Below are 20,910 nucleotides of genomic sequence, written 5' to 3'. Positions count from 1 at the left end.
CCGCCCCGGCCCCAATAACGTTGACCAGGGGCCCGTTTCACAAAGCCTTTTTTCAATGACAAATGACAAAAATCAGTGACAAATCTGCTGATAACCAATCAGAAGCAAGGATTTCAGTAGCTTATATTAAAAACTGTCATTTGTCACTAATGACAAGTTTTGTGCGGCCCCCAAAATTGGCGAGTTTACAAAAGGGAAATCCCCACTTGCGCAGGCACTGTGATTGGCTGAAAAGTAAATTAAAGGTAATACAAGTTTTGGGAAATTTTGAAAATTGGGTGGATAGTGAATCTTTACAATTTTGATATATTTGGATGCCCCTGTGGATGTATTATAAGCACTAAACAAATTAATCCCTAAAACACTTCTGTTTTCGATAAAAATTGAATATAAAAATTTATCGGTGCTCCCGGTAAATTTCGATAAATTTCAAATAGCGCCTACGGCCGTACAATGGTAGCTGCGACCATAAAAATCTCAGAATATGTAGTTGTGATATATAATTTCCAAACGGGAATAGCTAATCGGTCGATTTTAGTTAAGAAACATTGTTTCATTGTTGTAATTGATATCTAGACATTGAGAGGGAGCTATACAACATAAAGAGTTTATTATTTATAATTTCATAACTTTAGACTCGATTTCAACCGGGACAACGATCAATGAATATTGTAGGAACGCATATGCTTCCAATATGTTAATTTGAACCAAATTCATGACCCCATACCAAAACTTTGTAATACCTTTAAGACGCGCAACTATTATTACGCCGAATCGATGACGCAAGGCAAGTCATGTTCTTGTTGTCGTCTGATATCTGATATACGAGTCCGCGAGTTAATTACATGGAAACTGGATTGAATTGAATATGCCTATAGCCTTTCAAAACTCAGAACAAACTATTACGAGGGTCTGAATACATAGCTTATCGTATTGTAGGGCCTATATACTCATTTTTTTTTTTTTTTTTTTTACTTAGGCCTAGGCCTACTTATTTATTTATTCATATATTTGTTTATTTATTCATATTTAGTAATTAATAGCAGTATGATATGGTGTTTGTGTTTCCAGACGCTTTATAACACAAATAAAGCCATCACTATTGCCTTCAAATTTTAACGAAAAGTATGCATCAAATAGCACTTACAGAGTTACAGTCATGAATTTTCTTCCTGCAATTTTCCCCCACTGAGTGACTTTTTTGCTGGCTGAGTCGTTGCGATTTTTTTTTACTCCTCCCCCCAAAGAAGTGTCCATTTACCCCCCCCCCCCCCCCCCACTGAGCGACTTTTCGGCCGGCGCGACTTTCAAATTTTCGGGAGCAAATTTTTGGCCCGATTTTAACCCCCCCCCCTTGAAAAAATCCTGTGTATGCCACTGACGCATATGCTCGTTCCCTCTTTTTGAAAGCACCCCCTATCTGCCAACATTTCCGAACCCCCCTTTCTCGGGCTTTTTGCGGGCTTTTCCTGCTTTGGAGACCCCCCTAAATTCGGAAAAATGCTCAATGTACCCCCTAAATTCTGAAAAATGCTCAATTTACCTCCCTAAATTCGGAATAATTTCTCAGGAGTCCAAAGAGATGAGAGAAAAAAAGAAAAAACACCCCTTTTTAAAGAAATCTCCGGGTGAAAAGTCAAATACACCCCTTTTCTTACAATTCTCGGGCCGGACTTTGTCTCACGAAAAGTACCCCTTTACCGGACATTTTGGTAACACGCATGCGGTCATTCCGACCCCGGAGTGGGGGGGGGCGGGTATTGTCTATCATAAAGATTGCATACAGGCAATATTTGATTTATTTAAAAAAAAACAGTTGTTCAGGTAATTTATCTATTTACTTACTCTAAATAATTATCTATTTATCTATTTATTCATGTTATTCATTTCTGGGGACCGCCCATCTCCTTGTAGCTTTGCGTCTGCTCTTATTACCCCCCCCCCCCCCAATTCAAATGGCTCTAAAATTTTAAATTATGACAGGCCTACAGCTTTATAAGCGGTAGGCATTGACAACAGTCAACTACAAATTTGGCAACATCCAAATGATTTACAATGATTATTTTCAATAAGATTCTAAAATATTCATTAAAATGCTATCAAGTTCTCTAAAATAATTTTTGAATAATTGAATACATTAAAATTATTATTAATGAATAAATAATCTTGATTTTTTAAACAAATTAAATATATATTTGCAGAGTTTAACATCCTATACTGAAAAAGACTGGTGCATCAACATAAATCGAACTGCACCGAGAGAAACAGACTGGTGTAAAATGGCGTCACTTCTTCCAAAAGACGGTGTCCTTCTCGACATTACAGGGCAAGCTCCTGCGCCTTCAAAGAATTTTAACGAATTCAAGATCACCACATCAGAAGTAAGACTCATAAAATTTACATCACATATTTTATGTACGTTTATGTGAGTGAGAATGTGTGCAAGAGTTTCAATCTTTCGACAACATTGACATCAGTCCCATATTATTGAGTTATGTGTCACGTAGGCCTAGGCTAGGCTACCTTAAACTAGTTTTTGGAAAGACAAGGTGAGGCCGAGGACGGGTGGTAAAGCTCCACTCCCGCCGACACCGCCCGTCGATGAGATAGCGGCTAGAGCTAAGATCCCCCTTAAGTTGATAAATATACCCAGAAAGGCCAGATGTGTCTTTGGACAGTTAAGTTTATGTCTCCGTTAACATCATTTAAAACGGTAATTTGTAGAACTTTCACACAGAAATATATTTCTTTAAAGACTAGCTAGTGAAAGTGCAGTGTTTGACAATGTTATAAATGATAAATATTTACGATGCCGATGGCTAGTAATATTTGATCATGTACGTGAAATCCAAAGGCAAAAGTGGTCAGGACACAAAACCTGTATCATATGATCAGGATGATGCGTATCGCAGCAGATGGGTGTATTCTGTGAGTGTGACTGCGTATATGCACTTCAATTTACACATGTTGAGGGTTTTAAAATCTGTAAAATCTGATAGACTACCACCAATAGAGGAACCTAGAATAAGATCTACCCATAGTAGTACCCAGTGATGAAATTTGCTTTTTTTTTTAATCGGGTAAGGAATCAATAAAAAATTAACAAAAGATTGTTCAATTTTTTTTTACAAACTTAGACCTATACCGACAAGGGTCTGAAAATCTCAATTATGAGAGAATATGTCAGCACAATTTTGAGTAAAACGTGATTTCAACTGATTGAACGATATTTTGCCTTCCAATTCATGCGATGAATCTTCTTACCTTTGGCTCTGTTGGATAAATCAGCTGTAAACTCTTTTAAGGACTCTTTGTTTTTATGACTTTTTCTTCAGTTGTACTTGTAGTGCACGCCGATCCAACATCAAATTTAGAGATCATGATATTGCCTTAATTCTTTTGACAATAAATTTTCTAGTTGCACCATTTGTAGTCCAAAATTTTGTTGTCCATTTGTAAATAATTGATGTGAATAAATTTGTGAAGAATATGAGAAATCATGAATTTAATGTCCATTTGTACTTTTTAAAAAAATGTGCGTTAACTTAGGACACCCAATCATACTATAAATAGCACCATAAATTGTTGACATTTAATTCATAGAAAATTCAAGAATATTGAGTTTAAAATGAGGGAATTGAGACATTACACCATCACACTCAGACACAGTCACAGACTTCATCTTTTATTTTGCATTCGATTTATGTAAATATTACTCTGATTTTGATTAATGGTTGGGCAAACAACTGAGACTGTATTTCTTCTCGTTCATTACTTGATAGGTAATCTGGAGAACATGGGTGATCACACTCAGAAATGATGCCAAGAGACTGAGTCCCGGTGCTACGGTTGAGCCATTGGAAGACTTTCAATATGATGACAGAATGCAGTGTAAGTACAAAAAAGTTGTGCACCGAAAGAAAATGTTGAGTAGAACTAGTTTTTCTACTGATTAAAACAAAACAAGAAAACATGAGCTTTTTTTTTTTTTCCTTATAAAGAAGAATTTTTTTGTTTTAAGCTGGAAGGACATAACTCATATAATTTTAACACAAATGTAATGCTCTTGTGGCCCTGCAAAGACAATATAATAGCAATGCCACATGAAAAGGAAATTTGTTGAAATGCTTTCAATCCTTTCATACGGTATGTCTACTATGATTTAAACTAGTTGAAAACTTTGGAGTTTGTATTGACTTTTGATGCTAATTGTTTGTCATCACAAGGCTACCAGATTAAAAAATATTTAATCCTATATTTTCTTAATACTCTTTCACCATTAACCATTAAGACGCAAGTTAAACATTTCAAAAGTTAATTCTGAACAAATTTGGTCTGCACAAATATGTTTCTAGCTGATTGATCCCATTTAAATGTTGATACTTGTTAAAAATAGGGGAAAAATAGAAGAAAAAGAACAAACAAAAATAGAATGGGCATGCGCCTCCTATAATGTACTCTTTTTGATCCTGTAAATACCCCACTGCTGAAGCATCCAGACAGGCTCTTTGTCAATGAAAAGTAAGCTAGGGAGGAAATTCCACTTAGGTTTGCATTTTTATTCTGCTAGAAAGATATGCATTTGATATGTATATCTGATGATATGTACTATTTTCAAATCATTAAGTGACTGAAATCTCATTGTTACAGTATAACTGCATGTTAACCAAATTTATCACCATACTTACTGTCTTACTGTTATCCTTTTAATTTCAGTTGATGTTGGCAATGTATTTGGTCAAGGAACTTTGGACTACGCCACGCTGCTTTCTCAAGGTGTTTTCGACTATATCATGAGGGTCCCCCAGCCTTTGATGCTGTACATGTTGTCTTTTCTAGAGTTAGAAGATATCGCCAGAATGTCACAGACTTGCAAGGCTTTTTACGAGGTAACCTTGGTGTATTGTTGATAAAAATGCTGTGTCAACTTTTTTGTTGTTGCCTCCTCGGCATTTTGGAAAGAGATCTAAAAGAAAGCTTTAACCTCTTTAAACTGTCACAGACTTGCAAGGCTTTTTACGAGGTAATCTTGGAGTATGATTGATAAAACACTGTCAACTTTTGTTTCTGCTCTCTGCTGCTAGGCATTTTGGGAAGAGATCTAAAAAAGGGCTTAACCTCTATACACTGTAAATTTGATTTGGTGTGATCATTTGCAACAAAAATGTACATATTTATATGATAAATATCAACAAATAGCACAAACATGTTCACTTCAGTCCAGTTCAGTTCCATTTTATTTTTCATTTCCAACAGAACAATAATTTTGACAAAAAATCAGATATACAATGTAGTCCTATACATTTTAGGACAGGGAAAGGCCTTTGGTGACATTTTTACAAGATTGACTTTTACCTCTCTCTCTCTTTCTATCTCTCTTTCTCTGCATGACCGTCTCTCTTTATCTCTCTATCTATTCAGCTCTGTGGTGCTGAGGCATTGTGGGAGCAGATCTACGAGACGCACTGTGGTACGACCGTCACGGATGAGATGAAATCTTTGGCCGAGGAGATGGGATGGAAAAAGATGTTCTTCACAAATAAGCTTCAACTCCAGGTAAGGTACCATGGGCAAGGCCCTACAGCTGGCTCCCATATGGGTGAAACACACTTGAGAAAACTCTTAAAGAGATTTGATCTATATGTCTCAGATTCTAAACAAAATCCTGGATTTAGCTCATGCTGCAATCATAATTATAAACCTCAGTCCTCAGTCAGGAATCCCATGACATTTACAAGCCGATCTGCTGTCTGCTAGCAAGATATTTATGATTAGAATTAAAAATTTCAAAAAACGTTTTCCCAACGGTTTTTATAACACTACAATCTATAGGGAAAAATGAGTATTGTAAAACCGGTCACTCAAAGATTTTTTACTTTTTTGAAGCACTTCATGATCATTTTGAAGCGCAATTTTGTTAAGGCTTCAGTATTACACCATATCACAGACACTGATAACACGTACGTAGGGCCATGCATCTCAGATTTGTACAACTGGAAACATTGTTAAACGATACCTTTAAGGCTGCATTATTTTAGTTGTGCCTCAGTATAGCTTAATTCAGATGTACTCAGCCAGGAGCTAGGATCGAAATCTGTCATCTACAAATCCTTCATAAAAATTAGAAGCATTCTTATTCTTTCTATCACTGTTTGACACCCTCCCCCCATCTCTCTCTCTTCCATTCTCTCTTTGTCTACTTCTGTTTGCCTCTCTCGCTTTCTCTCTCTCCCTCCCCCTCTCTCTTCCCTTCTATCTCTTCGTCTCTCTGTTTCTCTCTCTCTCTCTCTCTCTGTCTCTCTTTCTCTTTGTCTCACTCTCACTCTTTCTCTCTTCTGTCACTTCCTGTATCTCGACTCCAGGTCAAACTCCGAAGACATACGCAAAGGATCAAATCTCCAGACCCCAGCGCCGCCGGCAGAGCTTTCCTGACGGAGGATGATTAAAACCAGACGCAACAATATAATAATGATGAAATGAAGTGTCCTTTACCGGTGAGAGTGGGGTCATGAAAAGATGACTTCTTCTGCCGAGAGCCAGAAGGGCGTTATCCGTATGGAAACAAAATAGGATTATTAATCCACACTCTTCTGACTCTCAGCAGATGAAATTGCAAGTGTTTTCTTGGGTTGTGTTAGAAATTGACAGTTATTTTTCCCCGACTGTGAAAGAGTCCTTTACTGTTCTCGATGCAGACACAAGATGATGAGATTGTCAGCTCAGAACCTCAAGGATTTATCTACTATAAAAAGTACCCTTTTGATCGTCAGCAGACAGAATTGCAAGTGTTTTCTTGGGATGTGTTAAAATTTCCAGTTTGTTGGACTGTTAAAGTGTTCTTTACGTTTGTGGATTGGGCACAAGATGTGGAAATTTTCTTGTGGTTGCCAGAAGGATGTTATCACAATGCGATGTACCATTTTTTAACGCCCTTCTGATGTACTCACAGTAGATTACCGGTAGACTGTGTTTCCTGGGACTAAGTTAGAACTAAGTAGTGTCCTCTGATGCAAGGAGCCACCTAATAGTGTCAGTCATGGCTGAATTATGGGATAGGATCTAGCATATAACAGCTTGTCTTAAAATCCATTTTTTGGTTCTGATGATCTCCTGAAAGGAAACAATTGACGGTTTAAATGTAGGTTCATTTACAGGAATATAAAGCAGATATTGATGTTGGTTGAGTGGTTTTGAATGAAGTTTTTTATAATTACATTATCAGGTTTGTGGCCTTCTATGTATATAAAGATTCTATGCTGCAAATCTAGCAGAATGTACTATAAGGATGGGATACGAAAGATTGAAAAGTTGGTATTTTGATGAGACTATAGACAGCTTATAGAAACTCATACTGAAATGGTCCATTCAACTAGTATTAGAATAGTCTGGAGTTTATTACAGTTTCTTAAAAGAGCAGAATTGCGTTTGAAGTATGCATTCCTTATTTCTATATTGAAATACATTCCTACTGTTCAGAAATATTTACTGAAGTGTTGAATGATTATGACCATATTCATTTTGCAAATATACATGTACATGTAGATATGTACGGTATATCAATATAATTGAGGTTCTAGACTGTTTTAGTGACAACTTTTCAGCTGTAGAAATTGTACATCTTTGAAATACAGGCAAAAGCGATGTGATGCTGAATTGCAGATACATGCTTATGTGCACATGAATACTGAAAAGCTTAAACAGATGCATAACAAATCTGATCAAATGTACTATTCCACCTATTGACTATGAATATGCAGCCATGTAGATTGTGTAAATATACCATGTAAAATTTTGAGATTTATTTCTGTGAATATAATGCAGTGTTTTATTGTACGTGTTTGTTACAGTTTTGTTTATGAAACAAAAGTTGAATAAATAATTTTATCATCTGAATTGTCTCTTTGTTGAGTTCTTTTTTGTGAACAGACATTTGTGATTGCTTTATGTTAAGAATTCTTTCTTATTTACATTTGCCCTCAAACGTATGATTGTACCCAACTATAAACCAACATTCAACAAGATGTTGGATTTCATTGCAATACATTTGGTTGAAAATGTTTTAGTCTTTCAAATGCAAGTTCAATGAAGTTGCCTTACTCAAGTACATGTATTGCTGATTTTAAATGTCTGCCAATGCATGGTAGAGAAGGTCTCAAAGCTTTCTAACTTTTTGATGCAAATGGAAAACATTCCCATCACATCTCCACCATCTACACATGTACCATGGAATACTAATGAAATGCCTTGAACAAAGTATAAAAGTACCAACAGCAATGATTATCAATAAAAAATAATTGTGCTTTATTTTCTATCTCGCGTTAGTTATATTATCAATCAAAGATATCTAAACTTTTACATTTTTTGCTATCTTTTTGCAAGAATGCCTTTTCAAGACAAATGCTATACATTACAAAATATGACATGAGATCCTTAGCTCCATAGACAATTCTTAGGTGTAAACAACCCACTAGCATGTGAATTTTGCAAATCATACATTGATAAAAGACAAGCAATGACAAAGTACAAAGGGGTTGCCCCATATCAAAGATAAGCAAGGTAACTATAAAGCCAATCTCATGAACTATACATCAACGTTATGTAGAAAGGTATTGAATGTTGGTCATCGATCTGTTCTTCTGAATCAATTTTCTTAGATCAGAGACCTATGAGCTTGAGAAGACTGATTTTGTAAAACTTTATAGTTATCTGTGATCTGGGACAAGCCCATTGCTCCGACTGATTTTCCATATTCAAACATTTTTTTTTGCAACATAATTAGCCAAAAATAATACTGTACAATACAGTGCTTAGAATCTACATACGTAATTCTGGAATGAGTTCATTTGCATAGCCAATTAAATGCAAAGACCAGGTGGATATTCAAAACCGTATAAGACCACTGACAAATTATAATTTAAAGCTTGTAGCTCACTGATCAAATAACTGAAAGAAAATTCAGAAAACTTAAAGAATGAATCACAATATAACAAAGGGTGGTAACAGGCCAAAAATATACTTTTCCAATGACTACACAAAGATTTCTTCTTTCCTACATATTCCCATCGATTCCATGACATTTGCTCCGGCGACAATTGCTCCGCTGTAAATTTCATACACTAATCGAATGGCTAACTTCAACCCTGGATTCAACACTATACCCTACCCTAAACCTAACCCTAAACCTAACATAAAACCCTATTGAAACCCTAACCCTAACCCTACATCTTAGACGAAATAAAGCCCGGAGCAATTGTCGCAGGAGCAAATGTCGTGTCACCATTCCCATCGCCTGAAAACAAGATACAGATAATACAAAACAAAAAATATTTTGAGAGAGAGATTATCAAAAGTCATTTACCATTTTGATTGGTACAATATATAATCAAGGCAAATAATGTGTAAAAATGTAAAATGTATTGTAAATAATGCACCTTTCTTTTGTAGGTTATAAATTGCAAAGCTTGCCATGGCAACAAGATTTTAGATATTACTGCTAGTCTGCTACCAGAATGTAATAACAAAAATACATGGCTGGAATGAAATATATCAATATTTTCAACAGTTTCTAGACAAAAGCTTTTAATTGTGAGTACTCAATACAAATCTACAAAGAATATCTACTTACAAGATTGCCTACACACATGTATATTGCTATGCAAATTAAAATGGGCCTATTAGAATCCCTATGAGCTGAACATGTGGCAAGTGGGAAATCCATATTTTATTGTTTCAATAAAATATGCAGAAGTTCTTTGAAAAGGATGTAAATGTAGGAAAACAGGTATGAATGCTTGCAAATGAAACAAAAATTTAAAAAAAATTCCATGTACATGGAGTATTAAACTAAAGCAACTTCTTCCCTATGGTCATGGTAGGCTAATTGTTTCTCAAAATACAATTCAAAGATTCCTTTCAGAAACATGAATTTTTATTTGAACGAAACAAGCACCCCCCCTCCCCCCCCCCCCCAATAAAAGTAAACTAACAATTCTGTGAGGGGAAGTAAAAGGAGAAAACAAAAGTACAATAATAACAATGTTTGGCTAGACCAATAACTTTAAAACGATAAGCATCATGATACAAACAAATTATTGGAAGAATGTGGCCAAGAGTTGGAAGAAATTAATTTGGAGGGTTCTAAGCTACAGAACATTTATGTACTTGTGGATTATAACATGACCATGACTGACACAGGTTTATAAAGATAATGATCCTCCTTGAGTCAATATGGACTTGGACCGGAAAAAAAAACATTGTGAAATCTGAGATATCATCAACTTCAATTCAAATGTAAAAGAAAGAAACAATTCATAATAATAGATCGTATGCCGTGCACACATAATTTTTTTCAAATATGTGTATCACTCACCATCTTCATAATTTTGTGCATCACATTATGACTTGAAATGTTTTGACGTCTTGTTGTTTTTACTCACTCACTCACTCTCGCACACACACACTCTCTCTCTCTCTCTCTGAGTCTCTCTCCCTCTTCATTTTCAACTCGCCCCCTCGGTTTCTCTCTCATGGGTAAACACTCTTTGACTCAAATGTTTAATTCAAAATGTGATGAGATTCTTGAAAAAAGAACGTCAATAACAGAAATGAAATGAATAATACCAAAAGTTTTTTCAGTTGTGTTATACATTGTAAGTCATAATAAAAATTATTTAAAAAAAACCACTTAATATCCAAACAATCTACATACTATTATTGATGTTCCAATTGATGGGCTACAGTGTATACTGCTCAAAACTTCCAGCTCTGTCTCTCTTCCACAAAGAATCAACCACTTCTTTCATCATACTCTTCCAACATTATAGTCCCTTGTTCCATTTATTCCTCTTTTTGTTGCTCTTTCCTCAATCTACTCCTGTCCCCTTAGCAATTATCTCCTTGAAAATTCACAGCTGTAGTGGTGTCGGCTTTCTGTGACAGAATAACAGTTCTAGTCTGACTAGTCACATTCGTCATCCATCGCTACGTCGGCGTTAGCCTTTCATTGTACTTCATCTCCGCACCGTCCTCAATCAGCTGCAAGGCTACCCTGGCAATGTTCCTGGCATCATCTATTCCTCTATGAGGCTGTCCTATGAAGGCCAGTCCAGTGCTGTCCAGCATGGCGCGCAGGGGTAGTCGCTTAGTCTTGTAGAGGTTGGCAAAGACCTTGCTGATGTTGACCCACTCCTTGGCATACTGGGGGTAGGAGATCTCACTGACCAGACACTGGAGCTTCAGGTACAGGTCCATGTCCAAAGAGCTAGGAAGGAAGTGATGATGATAATATAAGAATAATTGGTCATACTGGGCGTAAATATGTACAGAAAACCTGAGGTAAACATGTAACCAGCATCTATAGACAGGGGGTCTTGATGGCCGGGCTTATAATCATAGAAACCTTATCACTAGGTTCAGCTGTAAACTTTCTACATACGATGTAGTATGTACATAAAGATAGTCAACAACAAACTTGAAGGTTTTACCTTGTGCCAACAACAAATTAAATAAATTTAACTGCATTTAATGCATCTCTTTATTTCTCGAAATATTCTTGAGGTTTTGCTCTGAACCATTAAAAATAAATAAATAATAGAGGTGTCGTGGTCTAGTGGATACATGGTCAGATTTGTTGTCGCATGGTTTGCACTTTGCAGTCAGAGTCCCACTGTGGCACTTATGTTCTTTGGCAAGACATAAATCTACATTTGCCACTCTCCACCCAAATGTTAAATGGGTACTTGTAGTAGGGAACTCCTTGAATGCTGTGAGCACCAAAATCATTAGCCTAGCAGAGCCGGGATAAAATTGGAGTGCTTTAAGCACCTTGCTTAATAATAATAATAATATGTCTTGTTTACCCAGGGTAGCCTCATCAGTATTCATACTGTTCTCCCTGAGGGCCCTGCAATCATATTATTACCCCGGTCATCGGATTCAGGCTTACCCGCACACAATGTATGCACATTCTCCACTCCCTGGGGAGCATTCCAGCCAGCTTGGTGGATAAAATATAATTATTATCATTAAAATGTTCTTTGAACATGTGGTATGGTTGGCATGGCAGCTTCTGACATGTTTTAAACAATATCGTAAATCAAAGGCAAGTGCAGTAAAGATTGAAGGTACATCTTGCTCTATGCAACATAATCTGACCAAGCAAGATGTACCTCTAACCTTTACTTAAGGATTTAATTCATTCAATATTAATCCAACACTTACCAGTCTGTGGCTATTGCAAATGAGTGTTTACTGCCGAGGCCCTTCTGTCTCATCCAACGTTCGGCTTTCTCCAAAACAGTTGGAAATTCATCTGCTTTGTCTACCATTTTCTGGAAAGGAGGTGATAAACAAACTTTTGTTTTGAAGTGTCCGAAGTTGCGCTTGAATAACAATTAGATAATTTTTTTTGGACGTAATATCATATTGATATAAAATGCTTAGGAATATAAAACTTTTGCAACACAATAATGATAGAGTTCAGGGATAGGGGAAACAACACTTGTGGCAATAAAGATAAGGAATCAATATAATTTTACAATCTACTAACTAACTGAATCCAAAAGAAAAATATTCTTGGAAGTATGATAAAAAGAATGATGCAATAATCACCACAACAGTATTTTTTTCTTCAAAGGAAACAAAATAGAAAACACAAATATTATGACAAGTTTTAAATGGCTGTCCTGCCACTGCTGCACAATAAAAATTAACTATCACTATTAAAATCCTGCATATGTACTTACCTGTGAGATGTTTGTGAGTTGCGAACAGAACTTGGAAAGCTGAGGATTGATGACAGGCTTACAAAATGCATCAAATGTGTCTTCCTGTATAAAAATACAAACAAAGCAAATGTGAAGTACAATGGTACATTCATCTCTTTTTTCTTCATACCTGTAAATCTGTCAAGATATTATTCTGTAGAAGAAGGAGATAAATATCTTTTACTTTAATCATCAGGGCAAAACTTACTTTCTGTGTTTATTTTCGATTTATCTACGCTTCAGATTAGTGAAATTTATGAAATACATTGCAACAACTTGAAGTGAGTTTTACACTTTTAAGGTAATATATTTAAAATCTAATTAGGTGTCTAATTACTTAAACAAATACAGAGCACCACATGAAACTCTGATTAAACTTCCAAAATACGATTGGTCCCCCAAAAAAATTCTAGGGGTTTTTCATTTTCTAATAAAAATTAATTAAAAAAACACATTAGCATTGGGGTCTATTTCAGGAGTATAGGGGCAAAGCGCCATCACATCTAAACATTTTTGACTGTGCCGACTTGTCTCCACTTACGATTTGTAATGTCTTGGTGTTGAGTAGAACGATAGGGAACTCTATGATCTCATGGATGTAATCTACAGGGTTGATCTCTTGGCATGTTGCTTCTACATCGATCACGCAGAGATAATCAAACTGGACGGGTACATCGGAAGACAGGCCAGCCATCTTCAGGGACTCTTTGGAATAGTGGTCCTTAAGGCGACGTTTTAGGACATCGGCACTGCCTCTGCATAAGTAGAGTCAAAAGACAAATAATGAATATTCCACTATTGATACACATGAAAGAATCTTGCAGATGTGCTACTAAAAACATAATCAGACTATCAAATATAATTATCTAAACAGCAAAACATAATTAACTAGATGGAATTTTGACTGCGCGCAGTCGAAAATGATGCCTCCGCCATAGAGCAATTTAAACAAGTTTGGAGTTTAAATCTCCAGTGGTTCTTGAGATATCATGATAACAATCTCAATGTATGGAATTTCATAAGTTGACCTCTGTGACCCTTGACCTTTGACCTACATGCTCCAAAATCTAATCAGATTGTCTTCCTATGGTGATACACGCTATCATTAAGTTTGAAGTTTACATCTCCAGTGGTTCTTGAGATATCATGATAACAATCTCATGTATGGAATTTCATAAGATGACCTCTATGACCCTTGACCATTGACCTACCTGCTCCAAAATGTAATCAGATTGTTTTCCTATAGTGATACACATTATCACTAAGTTTGAAGTTTAAATCTCCAGTGGTTCTTGAGATATCACGATAACAATCTCAATGTATGGAATTTCATAAGTTGACCTCTGTGACCCTTGACCTTTGACATACGTGCTCCAAAATCTAATCAGATCGTCTTCCTATGGTGATACATACTATCCTTAAGTTTGAAGTTTAAATCTCAAATGGTTCTTGAGATATCGCGCTAACAAACTCAATACAAGGAATTTCATAAGTTGACCTCTGTGACCTGTGACCTTTGACCTACGTACTCCAAAATCTAATCAGATCGTCTTCCTATGGTGATAAATACTATTCCCGAGTCTTAAGTTTAAATCTTAAATGGTTCTTGAGATATTGTGATAACGGTCAAACGGGACGGACGGACGGACGTACGGACGGACGGACGTACGGACGGACGTACGGACGGACGTACGGACGGACAACCCGAAAACATGATGCCTCCGGCACCACCTTCGGTGGCGGAGGCATAAAAATGTGTGAATTCAATAAAACATATATTCAATGGTCAAACTGAAAATCTCTAACCCTCTCTCTCTCTGTCTCGCTCAATTTGAAAAAAAGGCATTCTTTATTAAATGATACAAGGTAGTTCATTTGAACAAGGCCTTTTTTCAAATTGAGCAAGACAGTTAGAGAGAGGACTTAAAAAAAACTTTTTCTCTTACCATTTAAAGGGAAATAAAAAAAATAATTAAAAAAAAAAAAAAAATATATATATATTTAATTTTGTCCTAGTATTTTGTCTTCTTGGCTTTCATTGCTTAAGAGAAATGAGCCCTTGAAATGATCAAACTTACAATCTATTAAGGCCAAGATCCTGCAAAGTGTTTTGAAGTTCAATCTTGGACATCCTGTTGACACTGCCATTTCTAAGCGACATCTCTTTGTAGATGGGATGACTGAAGTCTTTTGATCGACTTGGAGAAGAAGCCTGCTGCATTCAATAGAAATTAGAATAGAAAAATAGAGCAATTATTGATGCACAAGGTTAAATTTTGATTTAACACATCAAAACAAAAATCTGCATTAATTTGACAAACCTGTTTGGGCATAATGTAAAAAATCAAATGATTTCAAACTACTTGATTAATGTCACTATAACTATAAGAAGATCTAGATTAGTTAAAAGTGCAGAGCACAGACAAAATCCAAGATGGTAAGCAGGATGTCTTCTAGAATATCTAATGAATATTATTTTCCCCCATCAAACAGATAAAAAAAACTAAGCATTCATTTCATCAAATTTCAAATACATGTACATGTATTTGAAATTTGATGAAATGAATGATGTATCAATTACAATCTTATTCTAATCCTCATCATCCTGTGTTGCTTCTAGTTCTAGAGAGCTACCAAAATGATTTATGACATCCGCAACCGTCCTTACATAGAGAGACTTCGGGCGCTCAACCTTCCCTCCCTCGAATATCGCAGACGGCGAGGCGACATGATTCAGGTTTTCAAAATCATCCATGGACTTGAACGCATCCCAGTTGATACCTTCTTTGAACACTCGACTAGCAACACAAGAGGCCACAGTCTAAAGATCGTAAAACAAAGATGCTCAACGAAGATTAGACAGGATGCATTCAGCCAACGTGTCATCAATGACTGGAACACACTTCCTGAAGAGGTAGTCACTGCTACCACGGTGAATGCCTTTAAAGCCAGACTGGATCGAGTATGGAAGGACAAGCGTTTCTGCTCCCCATATGAGTAGAATACCCGACGCAGAACTGAGCCAGACACTTACCAAGAAGACACCCAACTACGAGAAGGAAGAAAATGAAATTGAACTGGAAGCCCGACTGCTGAGAACACAGCATTCTTCCAGAATCTCGGGTAAAGGTAAAGGTATTAAAGTTCTACTAGCTTCTTTGACCAAAAAATAAACATATTTTTATTTAAAAAACAAACAAACCATTTTTTAAAATATAAAGAAACTTACTAGAGAAAACTTTGACAGATCTAGATAAACAGTTAGCTATAAAATCTTCAGGTGATATCTACCAATTTAAAAAAAACATTAAGCATATCACTTAGATCTAGTCAATATCATAACAAAATAAACATGATTAAAATGATTATCAACATCACTTTTTTTATTAAATTATAATGTTCAATTGTTCATTGTATTTAAATACGGTATCTATTAATAAAACATACCATATTATAATTTAAAGGGTTATAGTCTATGCTACTTTTCTTCCAGCAAGGTTTATATGATTTCTAAATTGTTTACCTTTTTCAAATTAGCCACCAACGCTGGCTCCAAATTGTTTTCCTTTCTTCTCTTGCTCTCCCTTTTCTCTTTCTGATTCTGACTTTTGGCATTTTGATTTCCAGAACATTGCACATCATCAATATCCATGTTTTCCTCTGGAAGCAGGGGACCGTCATCGACATGCATGTCGACGGTGTCATCGTCGTCAACAAGTCGAGATCGTCTGTGTCTCACACTAGCACTTTGTCTTTGTTGTGGAGCTGATGAGTTTGAATCCGGGAGAGTTTGTTTCACTTTGCGACTACGTCGATTTCTACGACTGGGACTACGGCCATTATCAGCTGGGTGAGGTTCCGGAATGGTTGGAGAGGAATTCATGGCGAAAGATAGCCACATAAAGCATGAAATGATTACGACGCTCCCTAAAATGAGCACATACTCCAAATTTAACATTCTATCAGTAAATCCATCACTGATTTGGGTCGAATCTTGAACGGAATACAGATTTTTCCAAGTAAGTCGCCATTTCGAATGGACAACGAATAGCGCGCCGATATCGATAATGTTATGCAATCGAGCAGTCTGAATCCAAACCGTGCATGCGTGATTCATAGGTCTTTGTTTGTTAATTTGTTTGTTTTGTTTGTTTATTTTTCATTCATTGCTTGTTCACTTGTTTTGTTTGTTTGTTTGTTCTGTTTCATCGGGCTTTGTTGTTGTTGACTAGAACAAGAGCACGAGGATGGAATGAAGGAGAATAAAAGGAAAATAAGGGATAAAGAACGGGTAGATAGAGTTTAGAAAGATATATATTACCGGGTATATTACATATTAGCATGGAAAGTTCAATAAAAGGGGCCTATAATAAAATTATGATAGAAGTAGGCCTACATGTATTAGAAAATAGTGAGGAAAAATGAATTAGATGCTAATATTGCTATATAAAAGAGTACAAAAAAGTAGAATGTACCATAATGATTATGAACACTATATAAGGGCAAGTACATAGAAGAACATAGGGGAGAAGAAAAAGAGAAGTATGAATCAAGGAATAATGACAGACAAGCAGCAAAATTAGTATAGATTGAAGAAAAAGTATTTAAAATATGAAGAAGAAAATCAAGGTTAGAAGTAGTGAAGGAGGAACTGAGTCAAGAAACAAAGAAATACCCACAAGGAAAAGAAGAATAAAGCAAAAGACAGATTATATAAAGAGAAATTTCATATATTCAAATGTACAAAAAACTTTGTGTCATTTTCTTTTAAACATACTGCACCTCTTGTTCTGGAATGCACTTCCTCAGGAAATATGTGAAACTGGAAATTTTAATGGATTTAAAAGGAAAATCAAATCTTATTCATTAGCAACTTTAGCAAGTACTTATACCCCGCATATTATTTTATGAGATAAAAAGAAATTCAATTTTTGTATTCCTTCTTTACTTATAACATACATGTTAATTACATATATTTATTTGTTTCTTTTGTATTGTTTTGTTATTGTCCAGTATATTATTCATGTACTTAGTTACCCATTGCAAAAATATTTTAATTCAAACCTTTGGCACAGCCTTATTTGAATTTTTGCAGTGACCCAAAGTGACCATTTGATTTCTTTTCCTTTGTATGGTTTGATCAGTGACCGCCTCATCTTGGTATAATTCGTATTTCTTTTCTACACCTGTAATATTTTTAATGTATTATGTTTTTTTTAATTTAAGGAATGAATAAATCTTGAATCTTGGATCTAAATCTGAAGAAGATACACAGAACTAAATGTTAAGAATGGTAATTCATGAAGAAGCTTACACGTATGAGGGCTCCATAAACATAAAAATATGTATATTTATAAAAAATACTATTATTTACACATGAACATTTCAGAGTTAATCCCCTTATGTTCAAGGCTTTGAAAATAAAACAAAAGAGTTATGGTTTTTTGTTTTTAAATTAGGAAATTAGAACGGTGGGGACAAAAAAAGCAAGAAGACAGGAAAGAAGAAATAAAGACTGAAAAATAAAGGAGGGTGCATAAAAGGTGTTAGTATATACAGTGCGTCCCGGAAAAAATGAAACTGAGAATTATCGATGTTGTATCATAACTTAATCACAATTATAATTAATAAAGGACACCTATTTGTAAAGCTTAGATCATCCTCTTTCATTTGATGCAACTTACATGATGCATTCTTCACGAATGAGTGATAAAATCAATTTGAAGAAAGGGTTTTAAAAAGTTATTTGGTGGACGGTATCTGAATTTCAAAGAGAAAAATCACATTTCTAGAAAGTTCATTTTCTGCTCTTTCATATTACGACACCTAAATCAGTTTCGTTTTTTTCTGGGACGCACTGTATAAATGCATATACTCAAAAGGAGAGGACACTTGAAATGTTTAATAAAGTGTAAAATCATTTAGTATGCATCTGATTGAACTTTCAGGTTCTAATTGTGTGTCTTGGATGGATCTTCCCGCACCTCTTCCCTCCCAGAACTCCTTGTTTTCTGCCACCTTATATTCTCTCTCTCCCTCACATTTCCTTTCTGTTCTACTCCATACGAATCCTCTCTCTCTCTCTCTCATTTGTTCTTGTCTCTGTTTTTTCCTCATATTCCATTTCTTGGAGAGAAGGGGTGAATGTTCAGAGCACTTTTATTTGATCTATTTCATGCATTCTGTGCATTCAGTTTTTAATGCCAGTTTTCATATTTACATGTCAGTTTTGTTATTGCTATTATTAGGTGGTCTGTCGATGACAGATCACCTATTGATTTCGTTAGAATTTTCTTTCTTTATTCTTTATTCTTTATTCTTTATTAGGTGGTCTGTCGATGACAGATCACCTATTGATTTCGTTAGAATTTTCTTTCTTTATTCTTTATTCTTTATTCTTTATTCTTTCTTTATTTATTTTTATTTATTCCGTACACTTTTTTTGTGTATACGTTTACTCGAACTCGACCTGGTCAATTTCCTTCAAATTTCTGCTAGTCATCAGGCCCTATGATATGAAGTTCCCGAAACCTTTTTCAAGTTCATGGGGTCATCGTGACGTCATCCAGGCGCCATTTTGTAAAAATCAGGTCAGTATCATATCTCGATAACGAGTCATCAAAAATCAACCATATTTGGTATACATCAACTTCAGGTCAAAGGTCAACGAAAAATGTCAAAAAAATTTGCGCGCGCACCTCGACGCGCACGTACGCGCGCATTAAAATTTTAAAATGGTCAAATTCGTTCCAAATTAATTTTGCATACGTTTCAGGCCATTTTAAGCATTTTGCAAAAAAACGCGCGCACGGACATGCGCGCGCGTTTTCGCGCATAATTGCATCTTCCAACATAGAATCGCCAAATTTTTTCTGTCATCATATTTGGCACATTTTTTCAAGCATTTTGATACCTTGTTCAACTTTTTCTGCCCATTAATAACGGAATGAGCGTCCGTTTAAGATAATTACCGTGCGTGCGAGCTCTTGTAATACATAACATACATGTGCAAAAACATGCCTATACAAAATTCATTGTAACTCTTCAGGATGGATAGATACCCCCCAATTTCTTTCATATTTAAATAGATTATGAGTTGGAGATATGATTTCATGTTTCATTTGACCCTCAATTAACTCATGACGTCATCATAATGGCCTCCGAACTCAAAATTTCAATTTTCATATTATGACGTCAGCAGATTTTTGGAAAATTGATTGTATCTCTGCAAATATTGATCAATTTTCTTTCAAATTTTGATATGTTCTACCTTAGAATATTCTCTACAAATGCAGTCACCACGATATTTCATTTTGACAAAGGCATCATGGCGTATTTTTGCGATTAAAGGAGGCATGTCAATTTTTCACATTTTGCGTGTATTCTCTATGGGACATGACTTTTTCTCAAAACTGGTTTCTACATTCTCGTCTTTCGCGAGCAATATCTCCGTCGTTTTATCTTTGTTTACGCTGAGCTTTGAGTATGTTGTAGCTGAGACAATAAGCTATCACAAGTGTGCCTTTTATTTTTCGATCAGATGCCGGGATCATGCTCATATTTCACTTACAAAGTGGGATTTGAGAATTACATTTTCCGTTTACGTGTAATCTCTATAGGAAATGTTTTGGTATATCGGCAACGCACTTGACTTCCGACCTCGAGGTCCCTGGTTCGAGTCCGGGCGTCTCCAACAATTTTTTTTCTTCACTTTTTTTTCTTTTTGACCTTTCACTGTACCATCTCCTTTGAATATTAAAACACATACAATCGCAAATAATGTAATAAACAACCATATTTACTTTATTATTACCCTATTATCACTTGATCCATTACTTTTTGCGTGTAATCCTTATGGGAGATGACTTTTTCTCAAATCTGGATTCTACATTCTTGTCTTTTGCGAGCAATATCGCCGTTATTTCGGCTTGATTTTTGTTGATTTTTGAGTATGTTGTAGCTGAGACTATATACTATCTCAATGTTCTCTCATTTTTTTCAGTCTGATGTCATCATGGTCTGTTGATGATAATCATCAACATCATCATGATCATCATCATCATCATATTCGTCATCACAATTACTATCAAGATCATCATCATCATGATCATCATGATGATCATCATTGTTTACATGTCTATATAAC

At 35.6% G+C, this 20,910-nt stretch overlaps 2 protein-coding genes across 4 annotated transcripts; one reads left to right on the top strand and one right to left on the bottom strand.

The window, feature by feature from the left end:
* The first annotated feature begins 2,240 nt into the window (after positions 1-2,240).
* LOC754905 (F-box only protein 36-like) lies at positions 2,241-7,280 on the top strand. The gene is made up of 5 exons (XM_001187528.4): positions 2,241-2,381; positions 3,783-3,891; positions 4,717-4,889; positions 5,422-5,556; positions 6,363-7,280. The coding sequence occupies exons 1-5, from the start codon at positions 2,280-2,282 to the stop codon at positions 6,444-6,446; spliced, it is 603 nt and encodes a 200-aa protein (XP_001187528.1). The 5' UTR covers positions 2,241-2,279; the 3' UTR covers positions 6,447-7,280.
* Positions 7,281-10,496: 3,216 nt separating this feature from the next.
* LOC754917 (3'-5' exoribonuclease 1) lies at positions 10,497-16,852 on the bottom strand. 3 transcript variants are annotated; one of them, XM_030985436.1, is made up of 6 exons: positions 16,285-16,852; positions 14,843-14,976; positions 13,306-13,519; positions 12,744-12,827; positions 12,220-12,329; positions 10,497-11,260 (listed from the first exon to the last, which is right to left on the bottom strand). In XM_030985436.1, the coding sequence occupies exons 1-6, from the start codon at positions 16,720-16,722 to the stop codon at positions 10,981-10,983; spliced, it is 1,260 nt and encodes a 419-aa protein (XP_030841296.1). In that variant the 5' UTR covers positions 16,723-16,852; the 3' UTR covers positions 10,497-10,980. The 3 variants fall into 3 exon arrangements, with proteins under 3 accessions (XP_030841296.1, XP_001187567.2, XP_011665501.1); XM_001187567.4 differs by having other exon boundaries at positions 14,843-14,979; positions 16,288-16,851; XM_011667199.2 differs by having other exon boundaries at positions 16,288-16,851.
* Between the last annotated feature and the right edge of the window lie 4,058 nt (positions 16,853-20,910).

The sequence above is a fragment of the Strongylocentrotus purpuratus genome, unplaced genomic scaffold, assembly GCF_000002235.5.
Source record: "Strongylocentrotus purpuratus isolate Spur 01 unplaced genomic scaffold, Spur_5.0 spur5_scaffold_15, whole genome shotgun sequence".
In the NCBI taxonomy this organism is placed as follows: Eukaryota; Metazoa; Echinodermata; class Echinoidea; order Camarodonta; family Strongylocentrotidae; genus Strongylocentrotus; species Strongylocentrotus purpuratus.
The sequence above is the reverse complement of the archived record's forward strand: the minus strand, read 5'-3'. Positions and strand labels throughout refer to the sequence as shown.

Bases quoted from the DNA above. Each gene is read 5' to 3' on its own strand.
- LOC754905 (XM_001187528.4), top strand. From the start codon at position 2,280: ATGGCGTCACTTCTTCCAAAAGACGGTGTCCTTCTCGACATTACAGGG. The intron at 2,382-3,782 runs GTAAGACTCATA...ATTACTTGATAG, and splicing joins TCAAGATCACCACATCAGAA to GTAATCTGGAGAACATGGGT. The intron at 4,890-5,421 runs GTAACCTTGGTG...CTATCTATTCAG, and splicing joins CTTGCAAGGCTTTTTACGAG to CTCTGTGGTGCTGAGGCATT.
- LOC754917 (XM_030985436.1), bottom strand. From the start codon at position 16,722: ATGTTAAATTTGGAGTATGTGCTCATTTTAGGGAGCGTCGTAATCATT. The intron at 14,977-16,284 runs AACAATTTAGAA...TGAATGCAGCAG, and splicing joins TGGCTAATTTGAAAAAGGTA to GCTTCTTCTCCAAGTCGATC. The intron at 12,330-12,743 runs GTAAGTACATAT...CCTCCTTTCCAG, and splicing joins AACTCACAAACATCTCACAG to AAAATGGTAGACAAAGCAGA.